At 43.3% G+C, this 16,036-nt stretch overlaps 1 protein-coding gene across 1 annotated transcript in view; it reads right to left on the bottom strand.

Moving 5' to 3' along the window:
* Window positions 1–9,937: 9,937 nt before the first annotated feature.
* Window positions 9,938–16,036, bottom strand: part of AGBL1 (AGBL carboxypeptidase 1) — a 645,810-nt gene continuing 639,711 nt past the window's right edge. Inside the window, exon 23 of the mRNA XM_072950742.1 lies at window positions 9,938–10,302. Within this exon, the coding sequence (XP_072806843.1) occupies window positions 10,095–10,302 (208 nt within the window). The 3' untranslated portion in view covers window positions 9,938–10,094. The remainder of the gene's footprint in view (window positions 10,303–16,036) is intronic.

The raw sequence follows: 16,036 nt of genomic DNA, 5'->3' as shown, positions 1-16,036 counted from the left end.
TCTCTGTTAGTATCTAAAACACAGAGAAACAGGTCTCAGTCCTTCACCCCTATAAGGTTCACATTTGCACATCCCCCCCAATATCATTAAACTGCCTCCTTAGATAAAGGTGCCTTCTGCTCTGGGTCTCTCCCCTTAGCAACTGTGAGAAACAGGAGCAGCCCAACAGGGTTGCCAGGCGGTTCTCCCGTGCTGACGTGCCTGTAGTTATTCTGAGATCCCTCACCTAACCCTCTTGTGTGCTGCAGGAACACACCTCGCTCAGTGGCTGGGACGTGAGACGGACTTAGTAAGTATCAGCACACTTTCCCCGCCTGACCCTCTTGCACGTATCTCGCCTCGAATTACCAGATCTGAAAGCCATTTTGATTGAAAACCTGAATGCATGCAAAGAGGAAGCTGGGCCCCAAAGGCTGAGAGACAAGGGCGATGGGGGCAGCTGGCCCCAGCCCAGGCAGAGGTCCAGTGACAGGAGAAGGACTGTCAGAGAGCTCTCTCTTTGAACAGCCCACAAAGAGTCGGGGACGAGTGGGTGGATCAACCATGCGGCAGAGAGGAAATGAGCCTGAGAAAGGAGTCACACCTCTGCTCCATCGCACACATCCTCTCCCAGGGGGCATCGCACAACTCCCGTTCTCAAGAGCACTCCCACCTCGGGAGCCTTGAGATGGCCAATCACTGCAGAGGGGAACAAATTAGGTTCTTCCTCCCGCTGTCCCCTGGTTTGCTGACTCAATTCGTCCCCCCATTTTTAGGTCTTCCTGTTTATGTTGTCACTTTGTTTCATTGTTTATTTTTAGCCCCGATTTCGGAAGCTTTTCTTCTGCTGGGCACTGGCAGGATATCAACAGCATCGGCCTCGTCTCTGAAAAGATCATTGTGCAAGCCTGGCCCTGGGCCCTCCAGGGACAGAGTGCCAGTGTGAGCCGCCTCACGCTGCCTCTTCACCCTCCTGGCCAGCCCGGGGTCCGCCGGCATTCCCCATGGGCCGGCCAGCACAGGGTCAGCGTATATTAGAGATAGACGTGACCTTAGATTTCAGCTGGCCCAGCCCCTCACTCTCCAGAGGAGACACTGAGGCCCAGAGAACTAAGGGATCACCCCCCAAATCATACATTAAAGTGACAGAGCCAGACCCCAAACCACGGGCCCCAAAACGTGGACTCTTTCCAGTCTAATGCTCTTCCGTACACACAAGGGAAGGAACTTACGGGTCAAAATCAGTGGTTCCTAAATGTTATTAGCAACCAGAGTGCCTTCTCCACTTTTAGTATTAATATATATATTTTTCTGGACTCTGAATGCACTTACAGTCATAAACAAAATAGCACAAGCCTAGAACAGCAGTGGGAGCTCCTCTCATTGTACCCACACGCCCTTCTATTTGTTATTGTTTTGCTTTACTAAATAGAAAAGCACTTACTATTATTTTTTTTGCCGTGAGCCGGCAGCAGCAAGCTGGTACGGCCTGCCTCCTCGGACGGGCTGCGGCAACAATGAAGAACGGACACGCTTCAGCTCCCGGGACAATGGTCTCTTTGACTGGGAATATACCGAACCAGAATTACAAGTGTGCAAGAATAAACAAGGCTGGAGTCAATCTAAAGTTGTCTTACACTCTGTTTTATTAAAGTCAATGCACTTCCGTTCCTGTGTGCAGCGCCTAGGTTTGCTTAATTATAGACACCCGGGGTGAATGCTAATGGGGACAGAGGACGGGCTGCGATAGGAAAGCAAGGCCCTTTTCTGACCTCTACAGGCCATTTGGGGAAAAAAAAAGGAAGCTGCTTCTAGAAAATGACGGAGCAGGAGGCCCCGCAGGCCAGCGGCTGAGGGAGACTTTTCCTGGACGCATCCTTGCCGCTGCTCGGAGTGTGCCGGACTCACGTGTGTGTCCCACTTTCCTGCAGCTCTGCTACCCGTGTTTAACAGGCTACCGAGGCAAAGGGGAGGAGGTCATTCTCCAGGGACTTCTGGAATGGCAATGAAGATGTCAGTCATTCGACATGTATTTAATGAAGGCCCACCCTGTCTTGGGCACGGTGCTAGGCCCTAGGCATCCAGCAGTGAGCAAAATTAGCTTTGTTCTCCAAGAACCTACAGTCTGAGGGAGGGACAGAAAAGTCCACAGGCAGTCCTTGCAACACAAACTATGATAAGGTCTCAAAAAGGCGCTATGGGAACTGAGTCAGATCATGGAGGACTTTCCGGAGGAGAACGCGTTTCAGATCCTAGTGAATGAAATTTGGCCAACGGGCGGAAGCAGAGGGAGTAAAAGGGCAACGTGCTTTCTGGAAGCTGGAAGTGATGTTTCAGGGCCTCAGCAGGGCCTTGTGTGAAGAGAGGAAAGCAGACAGTAAGCCTGTGGCTGGTCAGGAAGGGGCCAGGTGCCAGCTTCCGTTTGTGTCTTAACCTTAGGACAATGGGGAGGCCACTGAAAGGCTGCAAAAACAGAAACGATTTTCCTTGCAAATATCGTCTGTCTACATGAGAATCAAGGCCGGAGAGGCGGCAAAGCCAAAGATGAGGAGGAGCGTGGGGAGGAAACCAGTGCTGAAATCCAGGTGAAAATGGACCAGGAGGAGCGAGAAGTGGACAGATTCTGAGCAAAGCTAAGAGGAGGCTCGACAAGACTGGTGGCTGCTTCTGTTTCGTGAAGCCCTGAGTGCCTGCCTTGGTCAGACACTGGGCCGTGCACACGAAGAAACAGATCATCGTGACCAGATGGTCAAGTTCAGGAACTCGGACATAGACTTTGCTGGAGGAGGTAAGGAGGCTCTGATGCGCAGCCCGTTGAGTTTGAGGCAGAATGGGATCTTATGCAAGGTTGTCCAGGATGCGCTGTTTATGGACGAGTCAAGGATCGGGAACAGCAACAGTATCACGTCTGCCTAGAGACAGAGCCACTCCGTGGTCTCTGAAACGCCCTCCGGGGCCTTTGAAGGGACTCTCTTTCTTGGAGTGCGGGCTCAGGGGTGAGACTGCCTGGGTCAAAATCACGAGCCTGCCACTTACTGGCTGTAAATCGGAGGCAAGTCCTGCCCTTCTTTTTTGCCTCAGCACCCTCACCTACAGAACGATCTTAGGAAGAGGGCTTGCCTTCTAGGGCTGGGTGGCGAGGCTTAACCACGATGACAGACGTGACAGACTCGGACTCGCGCATGTGACAGCTGTGTTAGCTCTGCCTGGCTGTTGTTACGCACTGCTGATGCCCACCCTCTCCAAGGAGGTGAAAGGAGCAATGGGTTCGAAAGTCAGATGTCTCCAGGAGCAGATTCCAGCTCCATCACTTACTACAAGTGCCCTTTAATGTAGGGCTGAACTTTTTTTTTTTTTTTGAAAATAGCACTAAGAATGCCCATCTCCCACACAGAGTGGTCTTAAGTTTAAATGAGTGACTGTGAGCAGAGTAGAAACTCAGGCAGGTTTTTCCTCCCACGGTACCTTCTAAAATGACTTCTTCAGTGCTACTTTTTGGGTTTTGTTTGTGTGTTTGTTTTGGAAGGCAGAGGTAATTAGGTTTTATTTGTTTGATGGAGGTATGGGGGGTTGATCCCAGGACCTTGTGCATGCTAAGCACGCGCTCTACCCCCTGAGCTGTCTCCTCCCTCCCCACCTCCGCAAATAGCTTCATCTTCAGAATGAAATGTGGGTGGGGCCTGGGTGACACTGTTCGGTCCAAGAACATCCATCCATTTGGCCTCCGTGTCCTGGAGGTCAGGACTGCCAGCCTCTTGGCTTGCTCACTCTGCTGCACAGCCAGTACGGAAGTGACCCCAGTGTCCCTTCTTCCCCGGACCTCCAACGACCCGGGTCACTCTCAGGCACCTCAACTGAACTGTGTCAAAGAATTGTACTTAATTATTATTATTATTTTGTCAGAAGGAAGGTCATAATATACTCCCAGTACTAAGAAATCGGTTTCACCCTGTTCCGCCCTACAAACGATGACAGAAAGATCACGAAAAGCGCCTGATCAGAATGACCAGTTTGTGCCTGTCATCCTAACAGCCCATCGCTCTGCTCTGTGGGGCTACTTGTCATAAGAAAGGCGGGAATGTGATTAAAGCGGTGATTTTCTCACAAATGCGCATCCTCTTCCAAAGAGAACTGGATCTATTTTTCTTCATGCCCTGAACGGGCTCAAAATAGCCACATGCTGGAAGGCCAGTCTCTGTCATCAGCTGATGAGAGAGGATCTCAGTTTCTACCCAAAGGGCCTGCACTTCAAGTTTTGTTGGAAAACATGGCATAAAATCATCACATAACTACCCCCGGCCTTTAGACACATGTGCCTGATAAGAAACCTTTCTTCACTTGCTTTTTTTATTTTCTGCAAGCCCTGGACCTAAATTTTGTGTGTGTGTGTGTGCGCACGTGCATGTGCATGTGTGTGTGCCTGATGTGTTAGGGACTGAAGCTCAGTTTCCACTCTATTGTATTGGAATGTGTGTCGTAGGTAATTTTAAGTTGTACACAACTGGATCTTTTTTATGATTAGGCATGGAAAGGCTGTAAGAGAACCCATTTTTATCTAAAATTTTCCGTTTAGCAGTTCCTTTTTCCCTAAACAGCACTTTTTATCAAGAATCAGCCGGGCATGCAGCACGCATGAAGCCAAACTACAACACAAACACAAGAGGACATCTGCTGGGAAGACAGCAGCAGACTCCAGGCCTTATGAAATTTTTTTTTTGTCCAAAAAAGCTTGCATGGTTAGTACCCAGGCCACATACACTGTTGTTGTGTCTTTCCAAGACTAGAGCCTTTAGGGGGCAGGGGCGGTTTGGACCAACAGGGCCAAATGAATCCATCACTCTGATGACTATGCATTTGTCCAGATCTACCAGGCAGGCTTCTGTCCTGAGTCCTAACAAGGATGACTCATGTTAGGCATTTCATGGAAGCCCCTTTGCTTGGCAGAGGTCAGAGGCTCCCTTTGGAATATGAAGCTGACCCGACAGCTCAGGGGTTCAGGCTGAACAATGGAAGCTTTGGGAGAGAACTACCTCCCTTGGGGGTGTAATGTGACCTTACTTATTTGGCAACACTCAACGTGAGCTTGTAACTCAAGGATCAGGTTATGTTCAAATGTTCTTTGTGGCTCAGAATCCTTTTACTGGAAACCCCAGAAGAAAGTGGAGCCAACGAATGGGACTGAAAGATGTGCCCGGCAGCCAAGTTGGCACAGTGCACTTGGAGCCACATGCCAGTTCTCCACAAAGTGAACCTGTGTTCCAGAGCACCTTGATGAATGCTGCAGCTGGGGACTCCTGGAGATTCTGCTCCTCTGTTCTCACTGCTCTGTCTAAACATTTTCACGCTCTAGGTAAGGGCCAGGCCACCCTGCTCCTTGCGAAGCTCGCCTCACACGGGGAACTGTTTTCCATGGCAACGACCAGCCTGTGAGGCTGGGCTGTCTTAGTGCTAGATGCCATGTTAGTGAAACCAGTTTCCCTTTCTATGACACCGACTCTGATCTGAGATGGAAAATGGAGGAATTTAGGGGAACTATGTGAAATTTTATTGAGACGGATGTCCAGGTTTGAGGCTGGGCCAGGGGAAGATATATTTTTGAGAAACTTTAGTGTGTCAAGAAGGATGCCAGGTGCAGGGAGAAATAGAAAGGGGAGAGCAGGTCTGTACATCTTGCAGTTCTCTATCCACTGGGCAGTGGGCATGGGGCTGTAAAAAACACATAAATGAAGCCACAAATGGCAAGCATGCTGTAAAAGGAATGCATAAACAGTGCGATAGGGGAACAGAAAAGAAATGATGTGACTTGACTTGGGGAGATTAGGAAAGGTTTCACAAAAGAAAAAGTTGTTTTCGGACTGGGTCTTGTGGCCCTCAAGTGAGGTCACGAGAGATGCTTATCAGCGACAGAGGGAAAATGTGAAAAGGTTTAAGAATATCAAAGAGGGCATTTAGGTAGCTTGTGGCTCAAAAAGTGGTGTGTGGGTGTGTGTATGTTTGTGTGTGTTCATGTACGTGCATAAATACGATGAGATCAAATGAGGCTGCGTCCCAGGCAAACTGAAGAGACGAGGGGATGGCAGAACTTAAGTCTATAAAGGAGTCAGAAAAGCTCTCGTCACAGGGAAGTGTCGTGAAGAGACAGCAGATTCCACGTAGGGTGGATCATGGAAGCGCAATCAGTAGGGGATCACAAGATGCTTCGTGCTTCTCTACCCAAGATGGGACTATCCGGGGGATGGAAAAGACCCCCGTTCTAGCCCTGCCACGAAGAGCCTCAGACAGCACCTGTCACAGGACAGCAGTGCCTGTGGCCTGGACCTCACATCACTTTTCTAGATGCATTTCCTGTGCACATTTTGAAGCACATCTGCTTCCCATTAGCGCTTCCAACTCCCTGAGATTCTTGAGTAATCTCATTTGGCTCCAAGTTCTGTAGAACGTTTTTTAACAACAATTTACCATAGTGGTTTGGCTGGCGAGACACGTCTGGCCCGGCTAGAAGAGCCACTCCCATGACTATCTACAGTGGACTTGAGAATGCGCCTTCCCCACCCCCAGACTGAAGATGAGTGAGGTGTGACACACAATGGCCATCTGTCCTAGCAGGAAGGGTGGGGAGTCTGGTCTCTCCCCAGCTCTCCTGTTCCCTCCAAGCAAAATCCCTCCCAGCTGACTGGCACCTGGGCTCAGTTGCCCAGGACTTCCTCCCAGGTCCCCAAGCTCACTGGGTGTAGCTCATCTTCTACTGCTTTTCCTGATGTACTTCTGGCTTCTAGGAGTCCTTTCCAACTGGACATCTCATAGACTCCAGTATTCAACATGGCCCCAAAATGTTCTCAGTATTTTTCACCTCACCAGAAACCTGCTGCTCTTCAAATATGAGAATGACATGCCTAGTGTACTTCTCAGACCACTGCACAACCAGCGTAGCAAGGGTGCCCAGCAATCAGCCATAAACAAGTGATGGAGTAGGACCAATGTATCTATGCTGACATCACTCCTGGCCACGCGTCTGTTGAAAATTCTTTGTCTCCACCCCAGCACATTCCAAATAAAGTTCAACCTTTCCATCAAGGCATGACAAATGTTGCTTGATCTGACTGATGTCTATCTTTTCAATTTTATCTCTCCTCCTTTCCCCATATACAAGCACATCTAAAATCGTCACACTAAACAGTTTATTCCAAATTCTAACCCCACCACAGGGCCTTTGCACAAGCTCTTCCCACTTCTTAGCATGCCTTTCCTCTTCTTTTAATCAGGAATCACTTAAACAATCATCTTCTTTGGGTAGACATCTCCCCCTCTCCGCTGCCTCCATTAGATGTGGTGCTTCTGACCCATCCTCGGCACAGCCCCTTCATGCCATGTGCTGCTGTATTAAAGTAAAATGTTAGTTGTCCATCTCTCCTGCTGAGCTTCAAGCAACTTGAGGACACAGAGTGTCTTTTTTCTCTGCATCTTTAGAACTTAGTAAAGAGCATGACACAGAGCAGGTACTTAATAGATCTTTGTTACATAGATGAATCAGTAAATTGTTCATGTTCCTGGCTTTTCCTGAACATATCACATACAAATTTACCTTTCCTCATCAATTTCTCAGAAACATGCTAGACAAACAATTTTCAGCTAAGGAGCTAAATGGTGATGATGAGTTAGTATTATTTCTGTTCCTCCCTACTATTTACATTTTCAACAATGTTATCTTCTCAACCCTCAAAGCAATAAAAACAAAACAAAACAAAACAAAAAACCAGAAGCATTATTCTAGCTTTCATTTAAGAGTGGAAACATTGCATATTGGAGAAGCTGAGATGCTTTCAGCTTGGATTCGAATTTAGTGTCTCTGTTATTTCCCTCAAACCTCTCATGTATGTATGTATGGAAATCTGAATGCCTTAATACAAAGAATGGATTGTGATTTCTGAACGATAGTAAAGAAAATTGACAAGCAATTAGAAAAACAAGGGACTATTCATAATAACAATAACAATAACAATAATAATAATACCAACTTCCCAAATCACAGCACACATAACTTTCTTCTATGCCTTGGAGCTAAATTATGGTAAAATTTTGTTCTGCTTGTCTAGGCATGTGGACTGTGAATTTTCTCAGAAGTTATTCTGTTTCCAAAATCTCTTGGTGGTGGTAGGTACATCAGGAAGTCTCTTGGGCATGTATTTGATCCCCAGTTTGTATAGTTTCCTTACTCTTATTATTAAAATTTCAAAATTTTAGCCCTGCCTACCTCAAATTAACATGACATTTTCTAAGCTCCCTGGCAGCTACCTGTGGTCATAGGACCACTTTCTGGGTGGTGGGATTAACCAGAAGCATTATGTGTAGTTTTGGAAATAAAGAGAACATGTTCTTCTTTTTCTGTCCTTCTTACTGCTGCCTGGGATGTAGAGGCAAAGCCTGATGTTTCAGCAGCTATCTTAGGCCAAGAGGAGAAGGAATGCACAGTGGTGCTAGAAAACTGCTGAAAGTAGTTATACAAGCCAAAAATCCTATCAACCATGCCAAAAGAAAATCTGAATTATTTCCCTTTTCTCGATATGAGAAAATCCTATTACAAAATTGTCATAGGAGGCTAACAAAGACTATGATGTTTCATCTGAATTTTTAAATCAGCTTTAAAAAAAAAAAAAAGAAAACTGCTGAAGCTGCATGCCCAACACCATGCACTCATGATACCAGCTCTGCACTGTGTATATCTGGAATTCTACATGAACGATAAACAGACCTCTATCTTACAAAAAGCTACTGCTGTCTTGGATTTGCCATCTCTCATAGCCAAACGTAATCCATCCTAAATACACATGGCATCTAGACAAACATAAATTTGATCTAACATACCTTCTCCATTTTATCTTCCATTCTAGTCTCCTCTTCTCCTTTCTGCATGGGCCTTGTACATCCCATCACTCAAATGTTTAAACTGTTTCCATCCATATGTTGAAGATCTTCCGTTTTTTCACTTGTTCTAAGCTATGCCAACCTCCTAGTTTCTGCTCCTATGTAACTTCCTTCCCTGATTCCCCACCAGGAGGGAGAGTATTTCCCCAACCACGTGACTCTACAGAATGTTTTTTTCTATTTTTTAACTGTGAGAATACTTCCATAGAATGCTCTGCCTGTGTGACAGAGGAAAAATAAGTCAATATTATCGAGTGTCTACCATGTGCCAGACTGTGTACTTTTATATATTATCTCATCTCATCTTCACAATGACGTTGTGATACGGATATGCTCATCTCCATTAAACTTTGGTTTAGGGAGATTTAATTACTTGCCTAAGTTCTTATAACAAGTAACTGACAGATCTAGGATAGGAACCACGTCTATCTGAGTCTGAAATGAATTAATTTTCTGCTATGCCTTGCTACTTCCTAGGATTGTGGTTAGTGGTGTGAATTTCATAGGATTTTAAAATTTGTAAAGACCAGTAGCCATGACTTATTCCCTACTGTACCCCTTCCCTTAGAATCTAGGGCAGCTCCTGTCCTATCCTGGATTTGCAAAATAGACACTGTTAAAGCAGACCAGGGATGATGGCTCGGTGGTACAGCCTTTCACGTTCAACCACCCAGCAACGGAAGAGCCTGCCAGGAGCCTCAGCGTCTTACCGGGGCTCAGCGTTAGGGCTGAGATGCTCAGAGGCAACAGGAGGTTAGAACATTCATCTATAGAACAACTTAAACAACCACTCAGAATTCTGGCTGAGAAGACACGAAGAAGGTCCAACCCTTACTACTTCCAAGTCCGCCCCTGTTTCAAGCACAGGAATGGAGAAGAGCTCAGAACAGACTTCAGAGGATCCCTAATAGTCCCCAAAGTCTCGCCTTCCAGCACAGTGACAGCTGGCATAGGTCCCTAAGCCACCCAACTATATATGTAAAGTGGTATAATTAGTAAGTAGCCACCCTCCATGCACAGTGAAACAAGAGCAGAATCTGGGTGTCAGGTTGCTGACCTCACCCGGGCTGGTATTTTGCACTGACAGAGTGTGTGTGTGTGTGTGTGTGTGTGTGTGTGTGTCTGATGGTAAAGAAACAACGTAACAGCTAATCCAGTGGTTAGAGGCACAGGACTTTCTCTGAACCTCAGGGTTAGGGGCTGGCTTTTCTTCCCTGTCCCGGCCCCTCCTCTTCTTCCTCTCCCTCGTCCTTGTGGAAAGCGCACTCCTGGATCTGCCGGTCCAGCTCAGAGAAGCCCCCTTCCTGGTCCAAGCTGCTGTCGGTACCATAATCGATCTCCTCCAGGCAGGGAGGTTCGTCATCCAGGTCTGAAGTGATGCTGCTGCTCTGGCTGCTGGACCTGCCGCGAGTTCCCAGAAAACATGGAGAAGAAAGAAAGGAGAGGGAAAAAGGGAAGGAAAAAGGAAAAAAAAATAAGAAAAAAGAAGGGAAGGGAAACAGAAACAGGGAGATGGAGAGAAAGGAGAGGGAGATGAAAAGAGAAGTTACCCAAAGAAAGAAACATTTACAGTCAGTTGGAAAAGGAGGGTGGAGATTATCTTCTCTGGGTTTTCATCTCCAAAGCCCCTGCTCCTTAAAATGTGTTGCATACACAGTGCCCCGTGTTCTTAACTACCATCTTGAAGATGGAGGAAGAAAAATCTATAAAATCTGTGGGCTCCCTTCTTCCTGGACCAACAGAGACTGCATTTCTACCTCTAATCAGAAGATTTCCAATCACAGGATATGGCCATCTTCAGGGTCCTTTAGGCTCAAAGTGAACAATCAGAGAAGGCAGTCATTGAGTATCTGAGACTATCCGGTCAGTTACACCCAGGAGAGAATGGGATTGGAATCCAGGTGGATTCCCAGTCCCTAATGCTTCCCACTCAGTAACAGCACTGTAAGTCATATCACATCGCTCCCCTCCATCATGATGAGTGGCTTATTGGAATTACAAAGTTAATCCAGGTTGAGATTAGAGGAGAGAGTAAGTGGGGAAGCAGCACTCTCTTTCAACTGAGTTTGTGCTTCCTCATCACCTTGCATACCTCCCTCCAGTTTATTCACAAATGGAAGATCACAGGGTTGACCAGCAAGAGACAGAAGGGGACAACAGGAATGAACAACCACCCTGGATCATATATTGTGAGCAGGAGAAATTTCCTCCCAAGGAACTGTATATCTTCCTCATTTGCATGAGGTGTCTTCTTTCCTGAAGACTTTCTAATCACTCCCTACTTAGGACTTCACCAATTAGGATGAGCAGCGTGCTGGTTTCTACTCTGTGATTTATGGAAGGCGAGCACTTCATAAATCAGGCAGAGCTGTTCATCCACCTGCCTCGCCATAAACAATGAAAATGGGTAATCAGCAGCATGGTTACGTTTCAGCTCAGGAAATGAATCAGAGGCCAGTTTCTTAATTGTTCACTGACTCTTAGAAACGGCTCTGTGCTCTCCAGGCTCTCAGTACCCTAAGCTGAAGGTCTGGTGGGACATTGCCTGGATGGAGAGGAAAGGGAAGAAATACAAATCTTGCTTCCACAACACCGCAGCATTAAATTATTATCGTATTTTACAGGCTGACTTGCAGGCGATAAAGCAGTTGAATAAAGGACAGTAAGAACTGCCTAGTCATGATAGGAGCTCAGTCAGCAAGCACACTGAGTGCCTGTGACTCAGCTGTCACCATGGTAGGTCCTGAAGTGACAAAGCTGTACAATGTCTATAGCTTGAGTTTTAATCCTGGCTATGTGACCTTGGGAAAACGCCTTTACCTCCCAGAATGGCCATAGTAATACCTCAAGAGTTGCTGTGAATACTAAATAAGAAAACACATGGATGCAATATAGCAGGGTGCCTTGTAAAGTAAAAGCAATCAACACATTTTAATTACACTTTCTGCCATGGACCCTAAAAAAAAGATGGTGAAACACGATATTGAAGGACAGCACACACTGAGATCCGTTGCTTCACACCTGGGTGACCGTAATAACTACTGCAAAACCATCCACATTGGCACTGCTCGCAGTTTCGCTAAAACATAATTTTTATTATGCCATTTCAAAGTCAGTGACTTGCTGTAACTCGCCTTTGCTTAATGCCATGCATCCGTGGACGGGGCATTCTTAAAGGGTCCCGTTGGCAGGAGTCCACGAGTAAACAGCAGGGTCAGTTTTCCCCCAGCAAGGCCTTCGCTCCACTGTGAAGTCTGCTCCAGTCTCTCCCAGACACGGATCCTTCCCACTACAGCCATGTCGTCAGGCCGTTCATCTTGGGGTCGTTCAAACATACTGCTCCCAATGTTTTTTTCCAGGTCTTTATTCATACAACCCATTTCCTGTATCTAAAATAATCTTCCAACTCCTCATCATCCAACCAAATAAGATAGATCGTTTTTAAAAGCTCATCTGAAGTTCTGCCAAATGACTGTTTTGGTAACTCCGTCTCTTACTGAAATTTCCTCCTCTACAGATAAATCGTCACATATTCCCTTAATTTGTTTTGACCCTTACTAATATTTATAGCCTTTATATTGTGAATAAGGCCTATGCCTCTGAATAGTTTATATTTATGTCATTCTATAGAACACCTAGAATATGCTGAGAACATAGTAGAAATAAATGAATAAATGAATAGTTGCCATATTGAATGGATAATAGGTATATTTGTAGAAAAAATATCTATGTATTGCACTACCTTTGGACAATTACTTTTTTACCTTTGGTTATCTTTTTTCAAAGGGCTTTTTTAACTGGTAACTTTTTATAAAATTGAGGAATAATTGACAGATAATATTGTATCAGTTTCTGGTGTACAGTATAGTGATTTGATATTTGTATCCATGGCAAAATAATCACTAGGATAAGTCTAGTTACAATCTGTCACATTAGAAAGTTAATACAATATTATTGACTATGTTTCCCATAGTGTACTTTACACCCCCATGGCTTATTTATTTTATTACTGAAAATTTTTACTTCTAGATCCCCTTCACCTATTTAATGCCCCCTACCCACCCTCCCATCTGACAACCACCAATGTGTTCTCTGCATCTGTGAGTCTGGGTTTGGTTCGGTTTTGTTTGTTTCTTTGCTTTGGTTTTTACGTTCCATATATATCATACAGTATTTATCTTTCCCTGTGACTTATTTCACTTAGCATTATACACTCAAGGTCCATCCATGTTGTCCCAAATAGCAGGATTTCATTCTTTTTATCACTGGGTAATATTCCATTATATATGTGTGTGTGTGTGTAGCATATTTTTTTTATCCATTCATTCATCAGTGGGTACTTAGGTTGTTTACATACCTTGACTATTGAAAATAATGCTACAGTGAACAAAGGCATGCATATCTTTTCAAACTAGTGTTTTCATTTTCTTAGGATAAACACCCAGTAGTGGAATTGATGGATCATATGGCATGTCTATTTTTAAATTTTTGAGTAATTTCCATAGTTTTTCATAGTGATTACAACAATTACATTCCCATCAACAGTGCACAAAAGTTCCCTCTTCTTCACACCCTTGTCAACACTTCTTGTTTCTTGTATTTTTGACAACAGCCATTCTGACAGGTGTAAGGTGACATCTCATTCTGGTTTTGATTTGTATTTCCCTGTTGATTAGTGATGTTGAATATCCTTTCATGTGCCTGTTGGTCACCTGTATGTCTTTGGGAAAATGTCTGTTCATATACTCTGTTCATTTTTTAATTGAATTGTCTATTTTTTGTTATTGAGATGTACGAGTTCTTTATATATTTTGGATATTGACCTCCTCCTTGGATATATGATCTGCAAATGTCTTTTCCTCTATTAGTAGGTTGCCTTTTGTTTTGTTGATTATTTCCTTCACTGTGCAGAAGCTTTTTAGTTTGATGTAGTCCTGTTTGTTTATTTTTGCTTTTGTGTCCCTTGCCTTTGGAGTTAGAGCAAAAAAAAAATTGCTAAGCCTGTTGTCAAAGAGCTTACCACCTGTTTTGTTTTAGGAGTTTTATTGACTTCAGGTCTTATATTGAAATTTGTAGTCCATTTTGAGTTAATTTTTGTATGTAGTATAAGAAAGTAATCCAGGTTGATTCTTTTCCATGTGCTGTCCAGTTTTCCCAACACCATTTATTGAAGAGACTGTCTTTTCCCCATTGTATGCTCTTGACTACTTTGTAATCAATTGATTGACCAATTAAGTATGGGTTTATTTTTGGGCTCTCTATTATGTTACATTGATCTATGTGTCTGTTTTCATGTCAATACAAGACTGCTTTGATTGCCATACCTTTGTAGTATAATTTGAAATCAGGGAACATGATACCTCCAGCTTTGTTCTTCTTTCTCAAGATAGCTATGGCTATTTGGGCTCTTCTGTGGTTTCATACAAATTTTAGAATTATTTATTCTAATTCTGTGAAAAATGCCATTGGAATTTTAATAGAGATTGCATTGAAGCTGTAGATTGCTTTGGGTAGTATGGACATTTTAACAATGTTAAACCTTCCTATCTGTGAATATGGAATATATTTCAATTTATTTGTGTCTTCTTCAATTTCTTTCATTAATATCTTGTAATTTTCAGTGTCCAGGCCTTTCACCTCATTGGTTAAATTTTATTCTTTGGTATTTTATTCTTTTTGATATGATTGTAAACTGGATTATTTTCTTGATTTCTCTTTCTGATAGTTTCTTATTAGTGCATAGAAACACAGCAGATGTGTGTGCCTTGATTTTGTATCCTGCAATTTTACTGAACTCATTTATTAGTTCTAACATTTTTTTTGGTGGATTCTTCAAGGCTTTCTATGTATAGTATTATGTCATCTACAAATAGTGATACTTTTATTTATTTCTTTCCAATTTGGATAGCTTTTATTTATTCTTCTTCCCTAATTGCTGTGGGTAGGACTTTCAATTCTATGTTAAATGAAAGTGGGAAGAGTGCACATTCTTGTCTTGTTCCTGAGATTAGAGGAAAAGCTTTCAGCTTTTCAGCATTAAGTACTATATCCACTGTGGGTTTGTCATATATATTTTTTTTAATGTTGAGTTCCTTCCCTTTATACACACCTTGTTGAGACTTTTTATTGTAAATGGAAGTTGAATTTTGTCAAATGCTTTTTCTGCTTCTATTGACATGATTGTATGATTTTTATCATTCATCTTGCTAATATGATGTTCCACATTGATTGAAGTGTGGATGTTAAACCATCCTTGCAATCCAGGAATAAATCCCTTTGATCATGGTTTATAATTCTTTTAATGTACTGTTGATTTTGTTTTTCTAATATTTTGCTGATGATTTTTGCATCTATGTTCATCAGTGATATTAGCCTGTAATTTTTTTTTCTGGTGGTGTTCTTGTCTGCTTTTGATATCAGGGAAATACTCACCTCATAAAAGGACCTTGGAAGAGTTTTCTCTTCTATTTTTTTGGAAAAAGCTTGAAAAGGATTGGAACTAATTGTTTGAATGTCCAGTGAATTCACCTGTGAAGATGTCTGGTCCTGGAAGTTGCTTGTTGGGAGGTTGCTGACACAATTTTTTTTTCCTTACTAGTTTCCAGTCTAGTCAGATTTTCTATTTCTTCATGATTCAGTCTTGGAAGATTGAAAGTTTCCAGGAATTTATCCATTTCTTCTAGGTTGTCCAAATAGTCAGTGTACAGTTGTTCACAGTATCTTTCATAATTCTTGTTATTTCTGTGGCATCATTTGTAATTTCTCCTCTTTTATTTCTGATTTTATTTGTTTGGGGCTTCTCTTACTTTTTTTTTCTTGGTGAGTTCAGCTAAATATTTGTTGATTTTGTGTATCTTTTCAAAGAATGTCCTCACACTTTCATTGGTCTTTATCATTGTCTTTTTAGTTGCTATTTATTTCTGCTCTGATCTTTACCATTTCCTTCCTTCTACTAACTGGGCCTTGTTTGCTGTTTTCTTTCTAGTTATTTTAGGTATAAAGTTAGACTGTTTGTTTCATATTTCTCTTGTTTATAGAGGTAAGCTTGTATTGCTATAAACTTTCTCTTAGAACTGCTTTTGCTGTATCACAAATATTTTGGAATGTTGTATTTCCATTTTCACTTGTCTCAAAG

This window comes from Vicugna pacos, chromosome 27 (assembly GCF_048564905.1).
Source record: "Vicugna pacos chromosome 27, VicPac4, whole genome shotgun sequence".
In the NCBI taxonomy this organism is placed as follows: domain Eukaryota; kingdom Metazoa; phylum Chordata; class Mammalia; order Artiodactyla; family Camelidae; genus Vicugna; species Vicugna pacos.
This window is presented reverse-complemented; position numbering and strand designations above follow the sequence as displayed.